The 16,253-nt window shown below is 47.1% G+C and overlaps 6 protein-coding genes across 6 annotated transcripts; 2 read left to right on the top strand and 4 right to left on the bottom strand.

Annotated features, from left to right (window-relative positions):
* Positions 1–773: 773 nt before the first annotated feature.
* Positions 774–4,047, top strand: EDB93DRAFT_1167305 (uncharacterized protein). The gene is made up of 10 exons (XM_041450233.1): positions 774–1,248; positions 1,326–1,586; positions 1,637–1,678; positions 1,731–2,007; positions 2,061–2,691; positions 2,742–2,827; positions 2,894–3,026; positions 3,055–3,449; positions 3,499–3,607; positions 3,658–4,047. The coding sequence occupies exons 1-10, from the start codon at positions 870–872 to the stop codon at positions 3,787–3,789; spliced, it is 2,445 nt and encodes an 814-aa protein (XP_041304325.1). The 5' UTR covers positions 774–869; the 3' UTR covers positions 3,790–4,047.
* Positions 4,048–4,257: 210 nt separating this feature from the next.
* On the bottom strand, positions 4,258–5,114 carry EDB93DRAFT_1106601 (uncharacterized protein; the record flags this gene model as incomplete). The annotated part of the gene is made up of 6 exons (XM_041447633.1): positions 4,258–4,342; positions 4,384–4,439; positions 4,554–4,601; positions 4,627–4,730; positions 4,809–4,943; positions 5,006–5,114. 6 exons carry the CDS (start codon positions 5,112–5,114, stop codon positions 4,258–4,260), a joined length of 537 nt encoding a protein of 178 aa, XP_041304324.1.
* Positions 5,115–6,672: 1,558 nt separating this feature from the next.
* EDB93DRAFT_763478 (uncharacterized protein) lies at positions 6,673–7,244 on the bottom strand. Its single transcript, XM_041457376.1, has 2 exons — positions 6,924–7,244; positions 6,673–6,864 (listed from the first exon to the last, which is right to left on the bottom strand). Exons 1-2 carry the CDS (start codon positions 7,146–7,148, stop codon positions 6,712–6,714), a joined length of 378 nt encoding a protein of 125 aa, XP_041304323.1. The 5' UTR covers positions 7,149–7,244; the 3' UTR covers positions 6,673–6,711.
* A 1,700-nt stretch (positions 7,245–8,944) lies between these two features.
* Positions 8,945–9,296, top strand: EDB93DRAFT_1253652 (uncharacterized protein; the record flags this gene model as incomplete). Its single annotated transcript, XM_041453488.1, has 2 exons — positions 8,945–8,997; positions 9,047–9,296. 2 exons carry the CDS (start codon positions 8,945–8,947, stop codon positions 9,294–9,296), a joined length of 303 nt encoding a protein of 100 aa, XP_041304322.1.
* A 1,083-nt stretch (positions 9,297–10,379) lies between these two features.
* Positions 10,380–10,819, bottom strand: EDB93DRAFT_1106599 (uncharacterized protein; the record flags this gene model as incomplete). The annotated part of the gene is made up of 2 exons (XM_041447632.1): positions 10,380–10,535; positions 10,595–10,819. 2 exons carry the CDS (start codon positions 10,817–10,819, stop codon positions 10,380–10,382), a joined length of 381 nt encoding a protein of 126 aa, XP_041304321.1.
* Positions 10,820–12,459: 1,640 nt separating this feature from the next.
* Positions 12,460–14,139, bottom strand: EDB93DRAFT_1167292 (fatty acid desaturase-domain-containing protein). Its single transcript, XM_041450232.1, has 5 exons — positions 13,986–14,139; positions 13,461–13,939; positions 13,290–13,402; positions 12,960–13,239; positions 12,460–12,911 (listed from the first exon to the last, which is right to left on the bottom strand). The coding sequence occupies exons 1-5, from the start codon at positions 14,026–14,028 to the stop codon at positions 12,675–12,677; spliced, it is 1,152 nt and encodes a 383-aa protein (XP_041304320.1). The 5' UTR covers positions 14,029–14,139; the 3' UTR covers positions 12,460–12,674.
* Positions 14,140–16,253: the final 2,114 nt, after the last annotated feature.

Here is a 16,253-nt window from a genome sequence, read left to right as displayed (position 1 = left end):
CGTGCGCGTGATGGCGCTCAGATCGTCAAACAGTGCGCTCAGCTTCAAAGAACAGAGGAGTTATGCACAGCCAGAGACAGGGGAAGGGTACGGGGCAGTCCAAGACTCGGAATTGAAGTGATCGGGTTGGCTATGGCACAGCCAGGTACCGCCGTCGGCGACATTCAATGTCCTCCGATCGTGGTTCATGCCCGCCGCGGTATCATAGTAGATTTCTCAACATCATGTCAGTGTCAAACCTCCGAATTTTCATAGAACTATTAATTAAATAATTATATACCAAATATTTCATACAAACCCTTCGTTTAGTTCAACGATCCATCACAACGTTGGATAAGAATCCTCAGTTGGGCCCCAGTCGGCAAGGAGGTAACAGTGATGGGGAGGGGCGTCGTCAGTGGGCGCATTTGTTTTATTTGGGACCGACGATTGCAGACGGCTAGAACCAGTGGAGACACATTGCTTGCGCAGACTCCCCCGCGAGGCTGAGGGTCTAGCACTTGGTAGTTAAATCATTAAGCCAGGAGAAAACCAAGACAATCTACTGTCTTACTTACTAGTTGCTCGCTGCTGCTAATTTGCCACAGTTACATCTCAGCATCAGGGCATCTGTCGCGACTTCAGAGAGCAGAAGCGAAACTGGGGGTCCAATAGATTAGAAACTTGAAGTAATGTCCTATGTACATAGGATATCATCCTCGACCATGATGGACACAAATTGCAAGAAAACTTGCGAGAATACGAATTGTCACGCCCACGTGTTATCGAAGCCACTCATCGTCACACTTGCTCACAACAGCGACAAGCGACAATATGATACTGATTAGTATACCATTGGCTTCATCGATATCCATCTTCATGGTACTGGTATGTCAGATCCACGGGATCGAGCACCTCCTCTCCCTCGCATCGTCAAGAGTGCCCGCAAACTCACCGAGCCGAGGCTTGATAACACTAGAAGACCAAGTACCAGTATTGCTGCAAAAACTGTCACCAACAGCTCAAGGACAGACGGTCGCATTGCAACACAGGCCCCCGCCCACAGACTTGCAACCGATCAAAGACTCGATAATCCTACAAGGCTTGTTGCTGCAAAAACTGCCACCAATAATGCAAGGCCTGGCGATCGTCTCGCAGCAAAAGTTCCCGCTCTAAGACCTGCAACCACTGACACAAGAATCGATGCTCATAATACTAGAGACCAAGAGTTGAACGCGAGACCAGTCAGTAGAAATTCATCACGACCTGGTGAGTAAAATAAACTTAAACTAGCTGACGGTGAATGAATGACATTATCGCTTTCATCGATGTTGCTCGAAATGTAGTTATCAACAACCCTCTGCAGCAAAATGATGTTGCTGTCAGAGGTCCAAAGAAAGTTACTTTCAGTATCGAAGACTTCCCACTGCCCGTGGAGCGGCGTCCTGTTGCTCGTAATAGGGTTGGGCAGAACCTTGGACGGTCCACTCCAGGTCATGGTTCATCTGGTACCTCAGAGAGAAGAGAAGAGCTTCCGTCTCAATCAGTTTCCTTCTTTCCCGAGAGATCCTCCCGAGTTGGTGCTCCAAGGAAATCGTCAACAGATGGTACGTACAATGAGCACGTCTCCAACAACCTTGCGCCTCACATCGACTAGTCCCACGTAGGGATCTTGGTAGACAATCAACCATCAATGCATGTAAGCGTATCCAAATTACTATATCATCATTACTCTGCTCAATGTCCCTTAGTTGACCAGCACCGTGCCACTAAATCGCAACAAATGCGCCTTCACATACATACGGAGTCATTCTCTGGAAAATACGCGCGAAAGTTTGAGGGCATAGGCGGAAGGACAAATTCACGTGTGCCTCGTATGTCCAGCACAAACAGGGGTGGTAACCAGGGCCATCTTGTTGACAGCTCAAGTGAACATAGCAGCGGGAGTGCAAACTATGTCGATGTTGGTTTGAAGTTGTCCAAAACGAGCAGGGGCAAATCTTCAGGCAAATCTGTTGAGATTGTCAAGTGAGTTTTGACTGACGGCAACCGTCGGGTACTGTCTGACAGCGATTATGTAGAAAGGCCAGTGCCCAAGTGAAAGCAGCTAGAAAATTTCAATTTGGACTCAAATCGACGAGGGTTGCACCCGAGATACGACGTTCTGTCACTCCTGTGAATTCCCAAAGCAGCGAATCGTCTGACAATGACGAATCTCCGATACCCGCTCCTGCGCGCGAAGATAGCGAGGAACTGGAATATGTGGACCTCTCCCCTCAGGACGTTGCTCGCAAGCGGAGAGGATCATCCTCAGAATCTGACGTTGCAGAAAAGGATGAAGCAGCTGCGGAAATTCCCTCAGATGCTCTTATTGAGGCTTTAGAAAACATTTCACTGACGACCATCCGGCTGGTACAATTACGCCGTCTTCCCTTCATGCTACGACACCTCCGCAAAGGATTTCTCAGTCGATGCAAGTCCCTTGGAATTGATCCGTCTCATAGTATTCCGCCTTCTAAACCCGTCACGGTTGTATACAAGTGCGTAGCGCAAATAGCCGAGGATAGATATCCAAAACGACACCAGACTCGGACGACAATGACAGATTGGCGATGTCCACTTTGCGGACTTCACGGAATATTTCCCTCGCAGACAATTCTCAATGCTCATCTTCAATGGGACCATTCAGGAGTAGATTGCTGTTGGGATATGGTAGGTTATATGCAGCAACGGAAGATTCAAAGCTGACCAAATTCATGCAGGATAACTATACTTTGTGGGTTGAACTTCCACTGACAAGACATGTTGCATTACCAGCTGCGTTGCCTGCCAGTAGGCATGTTCCACTGTAAGTTTTTTCTCTAAATATTTCATGCTCAGGGCCTGAAGATCAGCGACGATTCCTGCTTCACAGATTGCCCCATCCACGTGCGATGACAACAACTTCGACAAGAACTACTTCGACAGAGATTACTGACTTCTCATCTAATTTTCACAATGACGAATCCACTCCAGCGACTACACAGCCTCCATCACGAAATACCTCTGTTGCATCTCAAGCTTTTATTGACACAGATAAACTTGACAGTCAAACCAAAGTGGCATAATCCAATACTTCGTACAAGTTCATTGGCATTGTCGACTAGTACGCGCAGTAGTTCTGTATCATCTCGCACGCTATCTCGTGCACCCTCCAGTCACGCCTCTGGAAGGCCAACACCCCCTCCCCGATCTGACCCCCTAGGGCCTGCAGCGCAGTATCCATACCTACTTGAGTCTGATGGCATCCATTCATGTCGCGTGGGCGGTCCCCGACTATACGATCTTCTAAGCACACTACCACTGGATGAGTTTGGTGTCCTCGCATGGGTTATCCTCGATAGAGAAGAAGAGATCTTCGAGATGGACAACGTGAGAGATGAAGACAAGGTCATGCAGGCGCTTTGGTTCCGCTGGATATTTCTCAATCGGTACGTTTAACTTAACGCGAAGATCTGACATATGTCAACTGGGTGGCAGGAACAAATTCGTCGCGGATTTTTTCAAAGGAACGGAGACGTTCATCAACGACAATTGGAAGATGATAGACCGAGCTGCTGGGGTCGCTGCTTTAAGGACATGGCTCCTCGTACGTGCAAATAAATTTGAAAATGTTGCATGTCTGACGGCAGTCGATAGGTTCTCAGCATCAATAATTTTCTGATGACTTCGGATGTCGTGGTACTCTTGCGTCATTATCGAAGGTTGACAGGAAAGAGACACTGGTATGATGATAACCATGCAACCCAGACTGAAGTCGCGCCTGTATAATATCTGGATACACGATACCTTTAAAAATCTGATTCCTTCAACCCGATCGATCGATGTGGCCTCAACCGCTGGAGGACGGCAAAGGAAAAGGCGAGAAAGGAACAGTACTGCGCGTCATGTAAAAGGTTCACCGTAACACAGAAATGACGCTAGACAGGGGCTGGTGCAGATGGGCTCTGTAATAAATTGGATTGATATTATACCAGATTATACCCCGAAGCAAGGTACAAGCGTGGGGTTAGAATTAGGACTTTGTGGCAGCGGCAGTGCAGCACGTGACCTCTCTTGTCTCCGCACCACGCTTAGCTAGCAGGCTCAAACCTGCCTGCTGCATTCTGATTTTCTTTTCCCCACCCACCACTCCCTTATCCTCGCAGCCCACATTGAAACCGGCACCTAAAAGTAGTCAACTTTAACCACATACTAGTACGACATACCTCTTCCTGGGGCCCGCCGGGTGGCTGGTACCTAGACCTGCCACCCGCCCTCGCAGCCCACCTCGGCTCTCTCTCGCACAGGTTGGGGGCCGCCATCGGAGCCTCCAGCCGAAAAACTATCAGCTTCAAATTTCCTTTCATTCTCGTTACTGCTAACCAAGTCCGCTCCACGACAGCTAACTCAAAGTCTGAAGAGCCGTAAACCATTTGTCCCTACCGCATCAGCATACATTTGCTTAAATCATAGATACCTACCATCAGAACAGTCACCCGCCACCACGTACAAGGCAGAAATCAATATACGGCACGGGCCCCGCCCCAACGGACAACATCGCTGAACACAAAAGGAACGATCAAAAATTGCACTTGGTACATCTACATATACATAAGCACGAGATACCGTCGGCTCGGCGTCAATCATGTCCAACCCGTCGTGCTGTGCAGCGCTGACGCACGCACTCAAACATTTTGTCAGATCTGCCTTGCGGTGCCATCTACCATCACCTATTTAGTAACGTGGGAGTCACAGGTGCAAACAATAATTTTCTCTCTATGAGGCTGTGCAGTTCATGGCGTCTTTACTTGCTTTACCGACGTCACAGCACTGCGGACACTTGTCACATTTCACAACGACACTTGTTTTCTTGTCTTCAGAACAGAAAAACACAAACGAATTGCCGTTGTTATAACTCGAGAAATATCCGCACTCGTACTGTCCTGCAAGCACCCGTACTTAGTACGCGGTCTGAGGTCAAAACACGTATGGTGAAGGTACTTACCAGGCCTGCCGCATGACATTCTGTTGGGGTCTTCTTGTGCTGTCATTGTGCCCGACAGTACTGGCATTGCAGCAGACATCATCATAATGGTGAGTGAGATGAACTTCATGATTGTTGCTTCGTGTTCGAAGGAGAGTGTTAGATGATGTTCTCTATCAGTGATCACTTCGCTTTTATACACAGACAGCGGGCAAATTCTTCATAGGTTCCACGGAATTCCTGTTAATCCTCATGCCTCATGCATTAGCCAATACAGATGAGGTCCTGTTCATCCTCAGCCTCATTCCTTAGCCTAGATTCGATAACAAAAGTAATTGTCGACACGCGACGGCGGAGTTAGTGTTATGGGCAGAACTATTATGATCAAAGTGGTTCTGCCTGAAGGAATGTTCTACGAGCATGACAGATGGTAAGTATGGAAGCCCGGTCACTTTATATGCATGAACTCCAGCCATTATCATAAAAATTCTTCCAAGGTATGGTCCAGTTCATCCGAACATGCCCTATATCATTGCACGACACTTTGTACATAGTATGCGATTCGGATGAATTGATTAAGCTGAAGTTAAACATTTTTCTCTTGCTATGAGGTTGTGCAGCCCATGGCCCCGCCGTCTTCATTTGCTTTCTTGGAGTCACAGCAATGCAGACATTTGCAATTCACAATGACACCTGCTGTGTTTTCTTTATCACAGTAAATCACAAACGCATTGCCGCTGTTATAACCCGCGAGAGTTGAGCACTCGAACTGTTCTGTAAGCGCCCGTACTTAGTACGCGGTGTGAGGTCAAGACACGTATGCTGAAGGTATTCACCAGCCTTGTCGCATGCCATGCCGTTGGGGTTTTGTTGTGCTGTCATTGTGCCCGACAGTACTGGCATTGCAGCAGACATCATCATAATGGTGAGTGAGATGAACTTCATGATTGTTGCTTCGTGTTCGAAGGAGAGGGTTAGATGATGTTCTCTATGAACAGTGACCACTTCACTTTTATACACAGACAGCGGGCAACTTCCTCATAGATTCCACGGAATTCCTGTTAATCCTCATGCCTCATGCATCAGCCAATACAGATGAGGTCCTGTTCATCCTCAGCCTCATTCCTTAGCCTAGATTCGATGACCAAACTGCATATTTGAAAAGTAATTGTCAATACACGACGGCGGAGTTAGTGTTATGGGCAGAACTATTTTGATCAAAGTGGTTCTGCCTGAAGAAATCTCCTGCGGGCATGGCAGATGGTAAGTTTGGAAGCCCGGTCACTTTATATGCATTAACTGAAGCCAATATCAATATCATAAAAATTCTCCCAAGGCATGGTCCAGTCCATCCGAACATGCCCTATATCGTTGCACGACCCTTTTAACTAGCCCTACAACACTGGTTACTATGTACAATGTACATAGTGTACGATTCGGATAAATTGATTAAGCTGAAGCTTAACGTTAAGGTGTTGAGCAGAGTCTGATCTTTTCGTGGTGAATGACCTGAGCTGGGTTCTTTGTTTGCTCGAGCTCCTTACAGGGTCTACTATGAACTCTTCCATTCCATGTCTACGTTTTAACCGCATCCAAACTACACGCCGAAAACTCGCATCGTGGTCTAAGGTCTACGCTTTGCTACTCTGAATCACCATACCGCTGCGACCGTAATAAGGTAGAGGCAGCCTGTGCTGCACCAGGCTCTTTAACTCGATCCATTTACTTTATAGCAGTTGACCGTTGGTTCCATTGACAAGCCCATATGAAGCGGTGCAGCCTGTGTTATCGTTGTAAGGGTCATTCCCAGGTTCACATTTCGAGTTGAGTCCCGCTTCCGAGAGACAGATATCACTGGGGCCAGATACGAGTGCCCAACTCTGGCATTTCCGAAAAATATGTGAGTGTGCATACACCGTTGGGAGAGACAGTTACTTACAGCCGATTCACTGTATGAGCAGCCATTGAACGTTCCCGGATTTGCAACAGAAGGGTAATAGCAGGTGATAGTATCGCCTGAGCACGTCCAGTAATTGAGACATGCATTTCCTTGCTCAATACTGATCCGCTCCGTATCGCAATTAGGACAGGCCTCGCAAGCTGCACTAACTCCCTTGCCAAGCGCAAGAAGCAACAAAACGGCAGACAGTACAAAACCAACCATAGCTGCACTGGAGTGTTGACTGTTAGATCTAGTAACAAGGGGATCGCGTGACAAAAATGTACACGATGTAGTTGTTTGAAACTTGTTTCAACTGCACAGCAAGTCTTTGGCTAAACAATCGCTCTTATATACAGTTGCTTCAGACACGATTGGGGATGCGGTGAGATCCCATAAATCTCGCGTTTGGTGTCATATGATCCGTGGTGTGGGTCTGTTCGAATGATATTAGTGTGATTACTTCCAAAGTAATGTCTATTACCCATACTTGCTCACCCACGAAGCTTTGTGCGGCCGTTTGACATGCATTTCCAGTTTTCACATAGCAGATATCCAACAACTATACAATTATCAAGACCGGCCCACTGGTGGCGGCTAACTTGAAAACGGAACATAATTTAAAAATACTCACGTGTACTACTAGTAGTTGCAAGTCAAGTCACCGGAATAGTCGTTTGCTCACAAGTGTGATCAAACTGTGACTATGTTTCCCAGGAAGTAATAAGTAAACGTCGTCCTGCTCGTCCTTGTCAAGTGAACGGCCCTTAGAGCCTGAGAGTTCGATGATATCAGAAGTGACTCAAGCGCAGGATTTGCCCGGTCTGTTGATAGAATATATACCACTGGTATCTGGAAAAATTTGGGCAAAAAACCACACTAATCCGAAAAATCCGACGTACAGTGGCGGAAAACAAGGCATGGCGTCTGGTGGGACCCTGCCCCCGGACTCCTTGAACATGTCGCGTGCGGTGAGCAAATGATCATTCGCAACAGTTGCGAGTTCAAACACCGCGTTCAAACATTGCATTCTCTAGCCCGTGGGACGATTGTCCCTTGGTGAAAATTTCTTGCTGATTGACGTTATGCTTGGCAGTGATCTCCGCAGGTATGATCATGACGCCCTTTGCTAGCATGAAAAGGCAAAGCTCGTAAAAGGGTCGTCAATGATTGGGCTACCCCAAGATGCGAAGCTGCGTGCGCAAGTGTGGAGGAGGGGAGTTTCAACATTTCCAACAGAAGATAGAGGAAACGGTCGATGAAGTAGACTCCGCATATGATGTCATGGACTCTAGAGTAAGGTGTGTCTGTTTATGAAGTTCTTGTTCCTTCAAGTTAGACGACAATAAGGGCCATATGTGAACGCATGAACGACTCGCTTACTCTTGCTTCGATTATCCTATTAAAGTGATACAGAGACAAATAGTTATCCCGTGCTGCTTCATGGATCGCAAGGGCAATCGGATGACGCGGAGGCTTATCCTATCATTAACGGGGACCATGAGATGTTTAGGGTATCCAAAAAAGTGCCTCCCACATTGTAAATGTCTTTCATAGCATCTCTCCAGAACATTAGGCGTACCTGACCCAAGGTAGTCTGGGATACCGCTTCCCGCATCGTGGCAAGCTCAATCTAAAGAGAGTCAAAGACAATTAAACACCGACAAAGCGTCACACGTACATAGAATGCTCTCAGTGCTGAATACCCACCTTGAAATCGTTTAGGATATAGCTGGGAGGTCAAATGACCTTCATAGTCATGTTTTCGTACCAAGTCTTTGCAGTATTCGGTTGGATTGGAAGCACCAGCCTCAGAATGCAAAGCTGAACCTGTATGAAGCCAGCGGCAAGAACTTAATCTCTGCAGACAATGAGAACGAAGTGACAGTGGTAATATGGTCACGGCTCCGAGGTGACAAAATGTAGAGTGATCCGGCAACTAAACTTCAACATTTCATGAGTTACCGGACTCGACAGAGTTATCATCTGCTTCCACACTGGCAGTAGTACAACTGGCCGCGATGTCATTGAGAAAGTCAGGACTTCAAAAAGAGGTCTTAGCACTCTATAGACGGTAGGTGACAGTCGGGATAGAATGCAAACCTTTTTGATGAATTCTCTAGTGCATTACGTATGGTCCGTACCAAACCAGCTTTGACCCAGGCAAAATTCCTCCTCTTCGTGCGCTACAACTTTCACACACAAGCATCTTCTGTATCACCTCGCGAAGTTGCAGCTATAGAGCACCTTCTCCGTCGTGGTAGAAGGCAACTAGAGATGTACGAGCAGCCCTCTGTCAAAGACTGTCGGATATCACAAGTCATGAGTGATTGGGAGCAAAGCCGACGCGGATCACGGACAACTTCACATTAATATCAAATATCAGAAGAGATGGTAGATTCGATCAAAGCAATATTAGTGAGGTCTATGCCAAACGGGATGCAGATTTGTGTCCTGTCAGTGGGTTGCTGGGATTCATAAAGTCAGTCAAGGCCGCCGCACGATGTCATTATTGCATCCCGCCCAACTGGCACCGTCTCAAGCCCCATCCCGCCCGCCTGCCATCAAGGTCTTTACCTCCGTCCCTTCTAATCCCTGTGAGTATCTCACACTTACCTGTCTTTCCACTACTTCCTTCATGTTTGCCTATTTCCTACTCGCCTGCCAACAACTGTCACCATGTCGTCGTCTGCAGCTCCTAGTCTGCAGCTGCCATGTCCTCCTTCCAAGGGACTAGAACCGCGACGGCAAGCTGACAAGGATGATGAGATTGACATGACAGTGGTTGATATAGATGACGGGATGGGGGATGGTGGCTGATGTAGAAGGCAGAGTCGTTGCGATGATGCAGCACTGAGACAACAGACCAAACAGACAGACCTCTCAGCGCCCCGAACTTTAGACATGTCCCCCAGAGTTTTGCGTGGAGTCTGTGCAGACTTAAGTTTGATACAGACTAGCCATTTCCTGCATGTCCTCGTCCTCCCGATGGTCTTTCGATCTACCCTAATGATGAAGGCAAGACAGATGCCGAACTACACGCGGGTAACCTTAAAGAACAACCGGCGGCTCCATAAGCCTGTCTTCCAGAAAATTGATCAGGCTCCGTTCAAAACCGGATCCGAGTTCAAATCTCAGAAACTAGTTACTACAAAATCATTTCGTGAAAATACATGCAAGAAAGAATAATTGAATGAGTACATGATTAAGGAAATAAAACAAACTTTTTGACAACTGAGACGGGCTCCATTCTATGTGACAAACCCTTCCCGCACCGTCAATTTCACCGCGATCAGTCCTAGTAGACAATGGACATGGTACATCTGTGGGTATTGTCTACTACAGGGCCCCGCCCCAACAGACAATAAACAATCAAAAATCGTAGTTTATGCATCTGTGATAAGGTAAAGGTAGCCTGTGCTATACTAGGCTCCTTGTCTCCTTGATCCATTTACTTCATAGCAGCTGACTGTTGGTCTCATTCACAAACCCATACGAAGCGGTGCAACCTGGGATGCCAAGGTTGTACGGGTCATTCCCAGGTTGACATTTCGAGTTGAGTCCCGCATACGGGAAACAGATTCCACTGGGGCCAGATACGAGTGCCCAATCCTGGTATTTCCCAAAAAATCCGTGAGTGTGTGGGCACGATGCGAGAGAAAATTACTTACATTCGCTGGAGCATACGCACAGGCATTCCACGTTCCCGGATTTGCAACAGAGGGGTAATAGCATGTAATAGTATCGCCTGAGCATGTCCAGTGGTTAAGACATGCATCCCCTTGCTCAATACTGATTCGCTCATAATCGCAATTAGGACAGGCCTCGCATTCTGCACTAACTCCCGTGCCGAGTGCAAGGAGCAATGAAACAGCAGCCAATACAAAACGAACCATGGTTGCACTGGAGTGTTCACCGTCAGATATATCAACAAAGGGATCGCACAATGAAAACGTACACGATGTAGTTGTTTGAAACTTGTTTCAATTGCCCAGCACGCCTTTGACTTGACAATCGCTCTTATATGCAAGCTGCTTCAGGCCTTCAGGCACGATTGGGAATGCGGTGAGATCCCATAAATCTCGCGTCTGGTGTCATATGATCTGCGGTGTGGGTCTGTTCGAATGACATCAGTGTGATTACTTCCAAAACGATGCTTATTACCCATACTTGCTCACAGACAAAGTTTTATTACACCGTTTCACATGCATTTATGATGTCCACAAAGCAGATGAGTCTGGCAACTACACAACTGACAAGATCAGCCAACCGGTGGCCGCCAACTTGAGCTTGAACGATGGCACCCACAAGTTTTGTCGCACCCTTTCACACACATTTCCACTGACCACATAGCAGATATCCAACAGCTACACAACCGCCAAGACCAACCCACTGGTGGCTGCAAACTTGAACATGACCTGTAATTTAGAAATACTCACGTGTACCAGTAGTTGCAAGTCAAATCACCGGAACAGTCGTTTGCTCACAAGTGTGGTCAGACTGTGACTAAGTCTTCTTTTCCAGGAAGTGAACGTCGCCTGCTCGCCCTCGTCAAATGAACGGCCCTTAAACCCCAATTTGGAGTCCGAGACTTCGATCATCTCAGAAATTTGGCCGGTCTGCGTGAGGTCTATGCAAACTGGATGCAGACTTCTATCCCGCTAGTGGGTTGCTGGGATTCAGAAGGTGCTGGGAAGTTTGTTAAGGCCGCCGCGCGATGTCAATATTGCATTCCACCGAGTCTCAGGCCTGGGGCTCCATCCCTCTGATCCCCGCAAGTCTCTCACGCTTGCCTCTCTGTTCACTATTCCCCCCGTTGCCTATTTCCTACTCGCATGCTAACACCATCTTGTCTCCAGTCCCAATTTACGGCTGCAATGTCCTCCCTTCAAAGGACTAGAACGGAGAGATTGACCTGACGGTGGTTAAAATAGATGGCGAGATCCGTGGTGGTAGCTGATGTAGACGGCAGGTAGTTGCGATGACGCGGGTGAACATGGCAGGCCGCAGTGGACGGTGATCGTGTTTGCTCACGCTGGACCGCGTCAGAGCACGACTCGTGGTATGAGCAAACAATAAAATAAGAGCGAAAGGAGATGAATGGTAGCATTTGAGTGCTAGGACCTCTGATTGCAAAATCTGTCATGCACGGTGAAGGTTCGACATCAGCCTGAGTAGGCTCAGCAACAATCTGGACTTGGTATAGAGCTGTATAGAGATCTCTTTGGAGTTGAAAGTATATAGCATCAGGAAGAGCGTCAGAAGCAAGGAAACATTAGTCTGCACCGCTCAGGCCTCAGCAGTTAAAGCTGGCGTGCTAGGCTATATCGTACATGATGATATAGGAAATCGACAAACAGGAAACTTTACAATTTGACTCAAGTGCATCATCCACTTTTTCTCACGTCCTTTGCTGGTAAGATAGTACTATGAATCTTATACAGCGTTTACTGGATCTTTAATGCGTAGGTTGCCGAATCTTTTCTGGTGTTTCTTTTCCTCAGTGATGAAATGACGTTGACTGGGAACGTCAAGGTTTACACAAAAAAAAAGAAGTTCAGTATTTCCACGAGGCCAGAGAAGTGAATTATCACGAGAAAGGAGAGAAGAGCACTAGGTATATATCACTCTAGAGATACCCATCGAAGGCGAATACCAAATTGCATTCCTTTCTGCAAAGTCAATTAATTATCGTATGGCGATGTATATACAGCGTCCATTAAGAAAACACCTAAATGTCCTTCGACCCCTTCACTCCCGATCACTGCTTGAGCTTGAACTCTCATGCCTTTGTTTGCTGTTCTTGGCCATCCTCTTGGCGCGTGCGAAGATGCCAACTTCCTTATCCCGAATAAAGTTCACGATGACCATCGGCCAGCTAGGATGTGATGGAAGAGTGTCATAAAACTCTGGTGCCAGTGCTCGCAATGCTGGAAGACGCGTCCACGGTATAGAAGGAAAGTCATGATGCTCGTTGTGGTAGCCAACCTACGCGCCATAATTAATGTAGGCGAAATCATTTGTAGAAAGACGTACGTTGTAAGCCAGGATGTTCAGGGGACCATAATAGCTATAGGTCTCCTGGTTGAGGCCATCCCATACATAATGCTCGGCAATGAAGTGGCCTGCGCATGGATGTAGACTTCCGGCAAAGAAGCTCGAGAAGAGCATGTATAGCAGGGGGCGTATGCCGAAGGTGTGCACCAGGATGTAATTGAAGAGAAGCTGCACAATCACATTGTACAAATGCCATCGAGTGGGCTTCTGCATCCTGACAAAGCCAGGTCTCAGAGCATAAAAGAATATCTGGAACGTCCTAATATATAGGTGAGTTAAGTTACATGCTAAATGCGACACTGAACTCACGCGAAAAATGTCTTTCCAAGAACGTTATTGAGACAAAGCAGTTCGAAATTTGTTGGCAGATCAGTGTCTATCCCATCCTCTCCAAGATGTTTGTGATGCTCTATGTGATATTTCTGGGCACATTCGCAGTACCTGTCAACCAACGTTTGCTCTCACACATGCGTTACACACCTTAAATGCGGCAAAATAGGGTACACCGATGGGTAAGTTCGCGAAAACAGCCAGGGCCTTGTTTGCATTGATGCCCTTGAATGCTAAGTTATGCGTGATCTCATGAATAGCGAGGAAAAGATTCTGGTTCGTGGTGCCGCCTATAGCATACGCGAGAAACAAGAAGCGGAGAGAGAGTGGATGGGTGTGTCGGAGAGATATGGCAAGGTAGAGCTGCAGTGACACGACAGCCAGTACGACGTATTTTGTGAGAGGTTCGTAGCCCATAAGCTTCGTAACTTCAGGGTGCGCTTTCATGATTGCCATACGTCGCGAGCGGTGAGGTTCCTCTGTCATTATCCACAGAAAATCTGTGGGGTCTTGCGGAGGACCTGGGTAGGATACACCATCATCTTGTTCAGAAGGGGAAACAACAGTTGTCCGACGTGGAGAACGTTTCCCTTCCGTAAAAGATTCAGCACCACCGAAGTAGCTGAAGTCTAGTGAAAAATCAGCTGGTCCAAGGCAACTTAAAATTTAAATTACCGATCTCTGACCCCGTTCCTTTGCAAACTGATTGTGCTGCCATGGTGCCTCTCCAGGCTTCGGTGTCTACTGCGAACGAACGTGGCGTAAGGCAGTCAGTGCCCTAGCGAATACCTAACCTAGTGAGAGCAACTGAAGCTTCTCGACCACAAATTTGGAATTTGCATGAAGTTGGCTCGGCATCATCCGCCGGTTCTGATCGGTAGCAATGGTGCAGTCACACGACACGGTGACAGGTACCTCAGCGACTTGACCAGTGACCACCGCGTAGTTTGGCAGAGCCGGGCTCACCATCTTGGCCAATGAATTATCTTATATCTCGGACGAGCGATTTTTATCGATGTTGGCCCTGGTTCATTATCAAGGACCAATACGGCACGGTCATCTCAGCCACGAACACAAGAAGTGCTGTGTGAAACCATCTCACAGACGGTGAGCAGAAGCTTAGAGCTGCGCTCACTATTATTGGCCCATGGGTCGTGGCCTGATGAGTCAAATATCGAGGACGTTGCGGCTCCCCGGGACGATATTTATCTCACACTTTCATTAATATTCGTTTTTTAGGCCTGAATCTCTTCCGAGGAGCACGTTGAGCATTTCTTGTAAGCAATTCTATTGGCTTGAAATCCTGTTCATGCTAATCAGGGAACTAGTACATGCGCATTCTCAAAGAAGCCGACGGTTCAGAATTCCATGGCGCACGATTCAGTCTTCAGTGAGATCCATCTATCTTATGCCGGCCGAATGTATTATGCGACGCCGTAATATACCATCATTATGCGCATTGCAACTTTACCCTGCTTTTCATGCTCGGAAGTGCTAGGCGTCATCATTCGTAGTCCGTAACCCTGCGCTGTGTTGTCGTCAGTCTGGCGTAGATGGAGCCGTAGCCTCCCGCTATAGAGGTTTCAAGTTGGTCTTGGATTTCCCTTGCAGTTCGTACCCATCCAAGCTCCATTAGGCAGAATCTGCAGGTAATGTCAGGGTATATAGTGACCTGACGCTACTTCGAGATTCTGCCTTGTAAGCGCTCTCCTAGACTCAGCGTGACTACTCCCCTTACAAACACTTTTTCTCAGGCGTTGAGGGGACGGCTCGATCAAGATTAGCTCTCTTGCTACTGGGCTAGAGATCAGCCCAGCTTATATCACAGTGATAACCACGAAATTCCTCACCTCTCAAAAATGTACATGATACAGAACAGTCACGAGTCTTCTTTCTTACAATTCGACAAAGACTGCACAAAGAACACGCTAAGGATTAGATTCTAGACATTGACACAGAACTACAGCGATACCAGTGAATAAGTAGACTATTAATAGTCTGCCATATTACTTTACTCCCACTTTCAAGTTCATCATACATGAATATTTGCGGACTGACAATGCAGAACAGGGCTTGCCGCAGTTCACATTGCAGGAAGCATGCGTGCTACTATGATAAACTGATAATTTTAAATATAGACTCCATGAAGGTTGATTCAGTCAAGCCAGAGCATGTTCCGGTTTATTACGTAAGCTAGTGTACTTTCTTTCCTGGGTCAACATCGCGGCTAACTTGTTCACCAATGCCCATCAAGCGAACGTGTTAACGGAACAACTAGATACTGAGTGCTGAGTACTGAGGGACTTGGGGACATGTAACAAGTAAGCTTATACATTGTTTTCATTTCGGTGTAGCTGGTTGTGCCTACTACCATCAACATTCTCATTTTCCTCTTGATCGCAGGACTGTTATACTTCGAAAGTCGTGGTGACCGATTCGGCCTTTTTGAGCCGAAGACATGAGCTCAAAGCACTTCCCTCGGAACCTATTTACAAGGTCAGAAGATTGGAGCACAGTCATTTGATGCATAATGTATCGATGGATGACTGTGTTGACTTGGATAGTCAGCTCTCCCTATTATTAGTTTGACTTCACCTCCTACTAGCCGGGCATCCGAAATCCCGTGGTAAGACAGAAGCTTTGTATGATTTCAGTCTAAAATGTCAATCTCACTAACCTAAGCAGGTCGTTTGGCTTCGGCCCCTTCCTTAGTTGGCGGTTATCTGAGACGAAGATAACGTTGAACTTTTATGGCCATGTCACCCTCATCGGTCACATTGTCCGACACACTATAGTTGGTGGGGCTCTCCCATCCAGTATGTTCTTATCATCGACACTGGAAAAACAATGTTCATTCTCTGGCAGTCATGTTATTCATGAACCATTTATAAAATCATGCACTGTCATATAATAGTTGACTCGCGCATCAGTCATTTTACCCCC

Source organism: Suillus bovinus (genome assembly GCF_016758785.1).
Source record: "Suillus bovinus strain UH-Sbo-P2 chromosome Unknown EDB93scaffold_62, whole genome shotgun sequence".
Taxonomy (NCBI): Eukaryota; Fungi; Basidiomycota; class Agaricomycetes; order Boletales; family Suillaceae; genus Suillus; species Suillus bovinus.
The sequence above is the reverse complement of the archived record's forward strand: the minus strand, read 5'-3'. Positions and strand labels throughout refer to the sequence as shown.

What these genes read in the sequence shown, in the direction of transcription:
- EDB93DRAFT_763478 (XM_041457376.1), bottom strand. Translation starts at nt 7,148, where the DNA reads ATGGTTGGTTTTGTACTGTCTGCCGTTTTGTTGCTTCTTGCGCTTGGC. An exon ending in GCTCATACAGTGAATCGGCT is followed by an intron (nt 6,865 to 6,923) that starts GTAAGTAACTGT and finishes CGGAAATGCCAG; the next exon opens with AGTTGGGCACTCGTATCTGG.
- EDB93DRAFT_1167305 (XM_041450233.1), top strand. Translation starts at nt 870, where the DNA reads ATGTCAGATCCACGGGATCGAGCACCTCCTCTCCCTCGCATCGTCAAG. An exon ending in AAGGAAATCGTCAACAGATG is followed by an intron (nt 1,587 to 1,636) that starts GTACGTACAATG and finishes CACATCGACTAG; the next exon opens with TCCCACGTAGGGATCTTGGT. An exon ending in GCCAGTAGGCATGTTCCACT is followed by an intron (nt 2,828 to 2,893) that starts GTAAGTTTTTTC and finishes CCTGCTTCACAG; the next exon opens with ATTGCCCCATCCACGTGCGA.
- EDB93DRAFT_1167292 (XM_041450232.1), bottom strand. Translation starts at nt 14,028, where the DNA reads ATGGCAGCACAATCAGTTTGCAAAGGAACGGGGTCAGAGATCG. An exon ending in CCTATTTTGCCGCATTTAAG is followed by an intron (nt 13,403 to 13,460) that starts GTGTGTAACGCA and finishes GAATGTGCCCAG; the next exon opens with AAATATCACATAGAGCATCA. An exon ending in TGAACATCCTGGCTTACAAC is followed by an intron (nt 12,912 to 12,959) that starts GTACGTCTTTCT and finishes TATGGCGCGTAG; the next exon opens with GTTGGCTACCACAACGAGCA.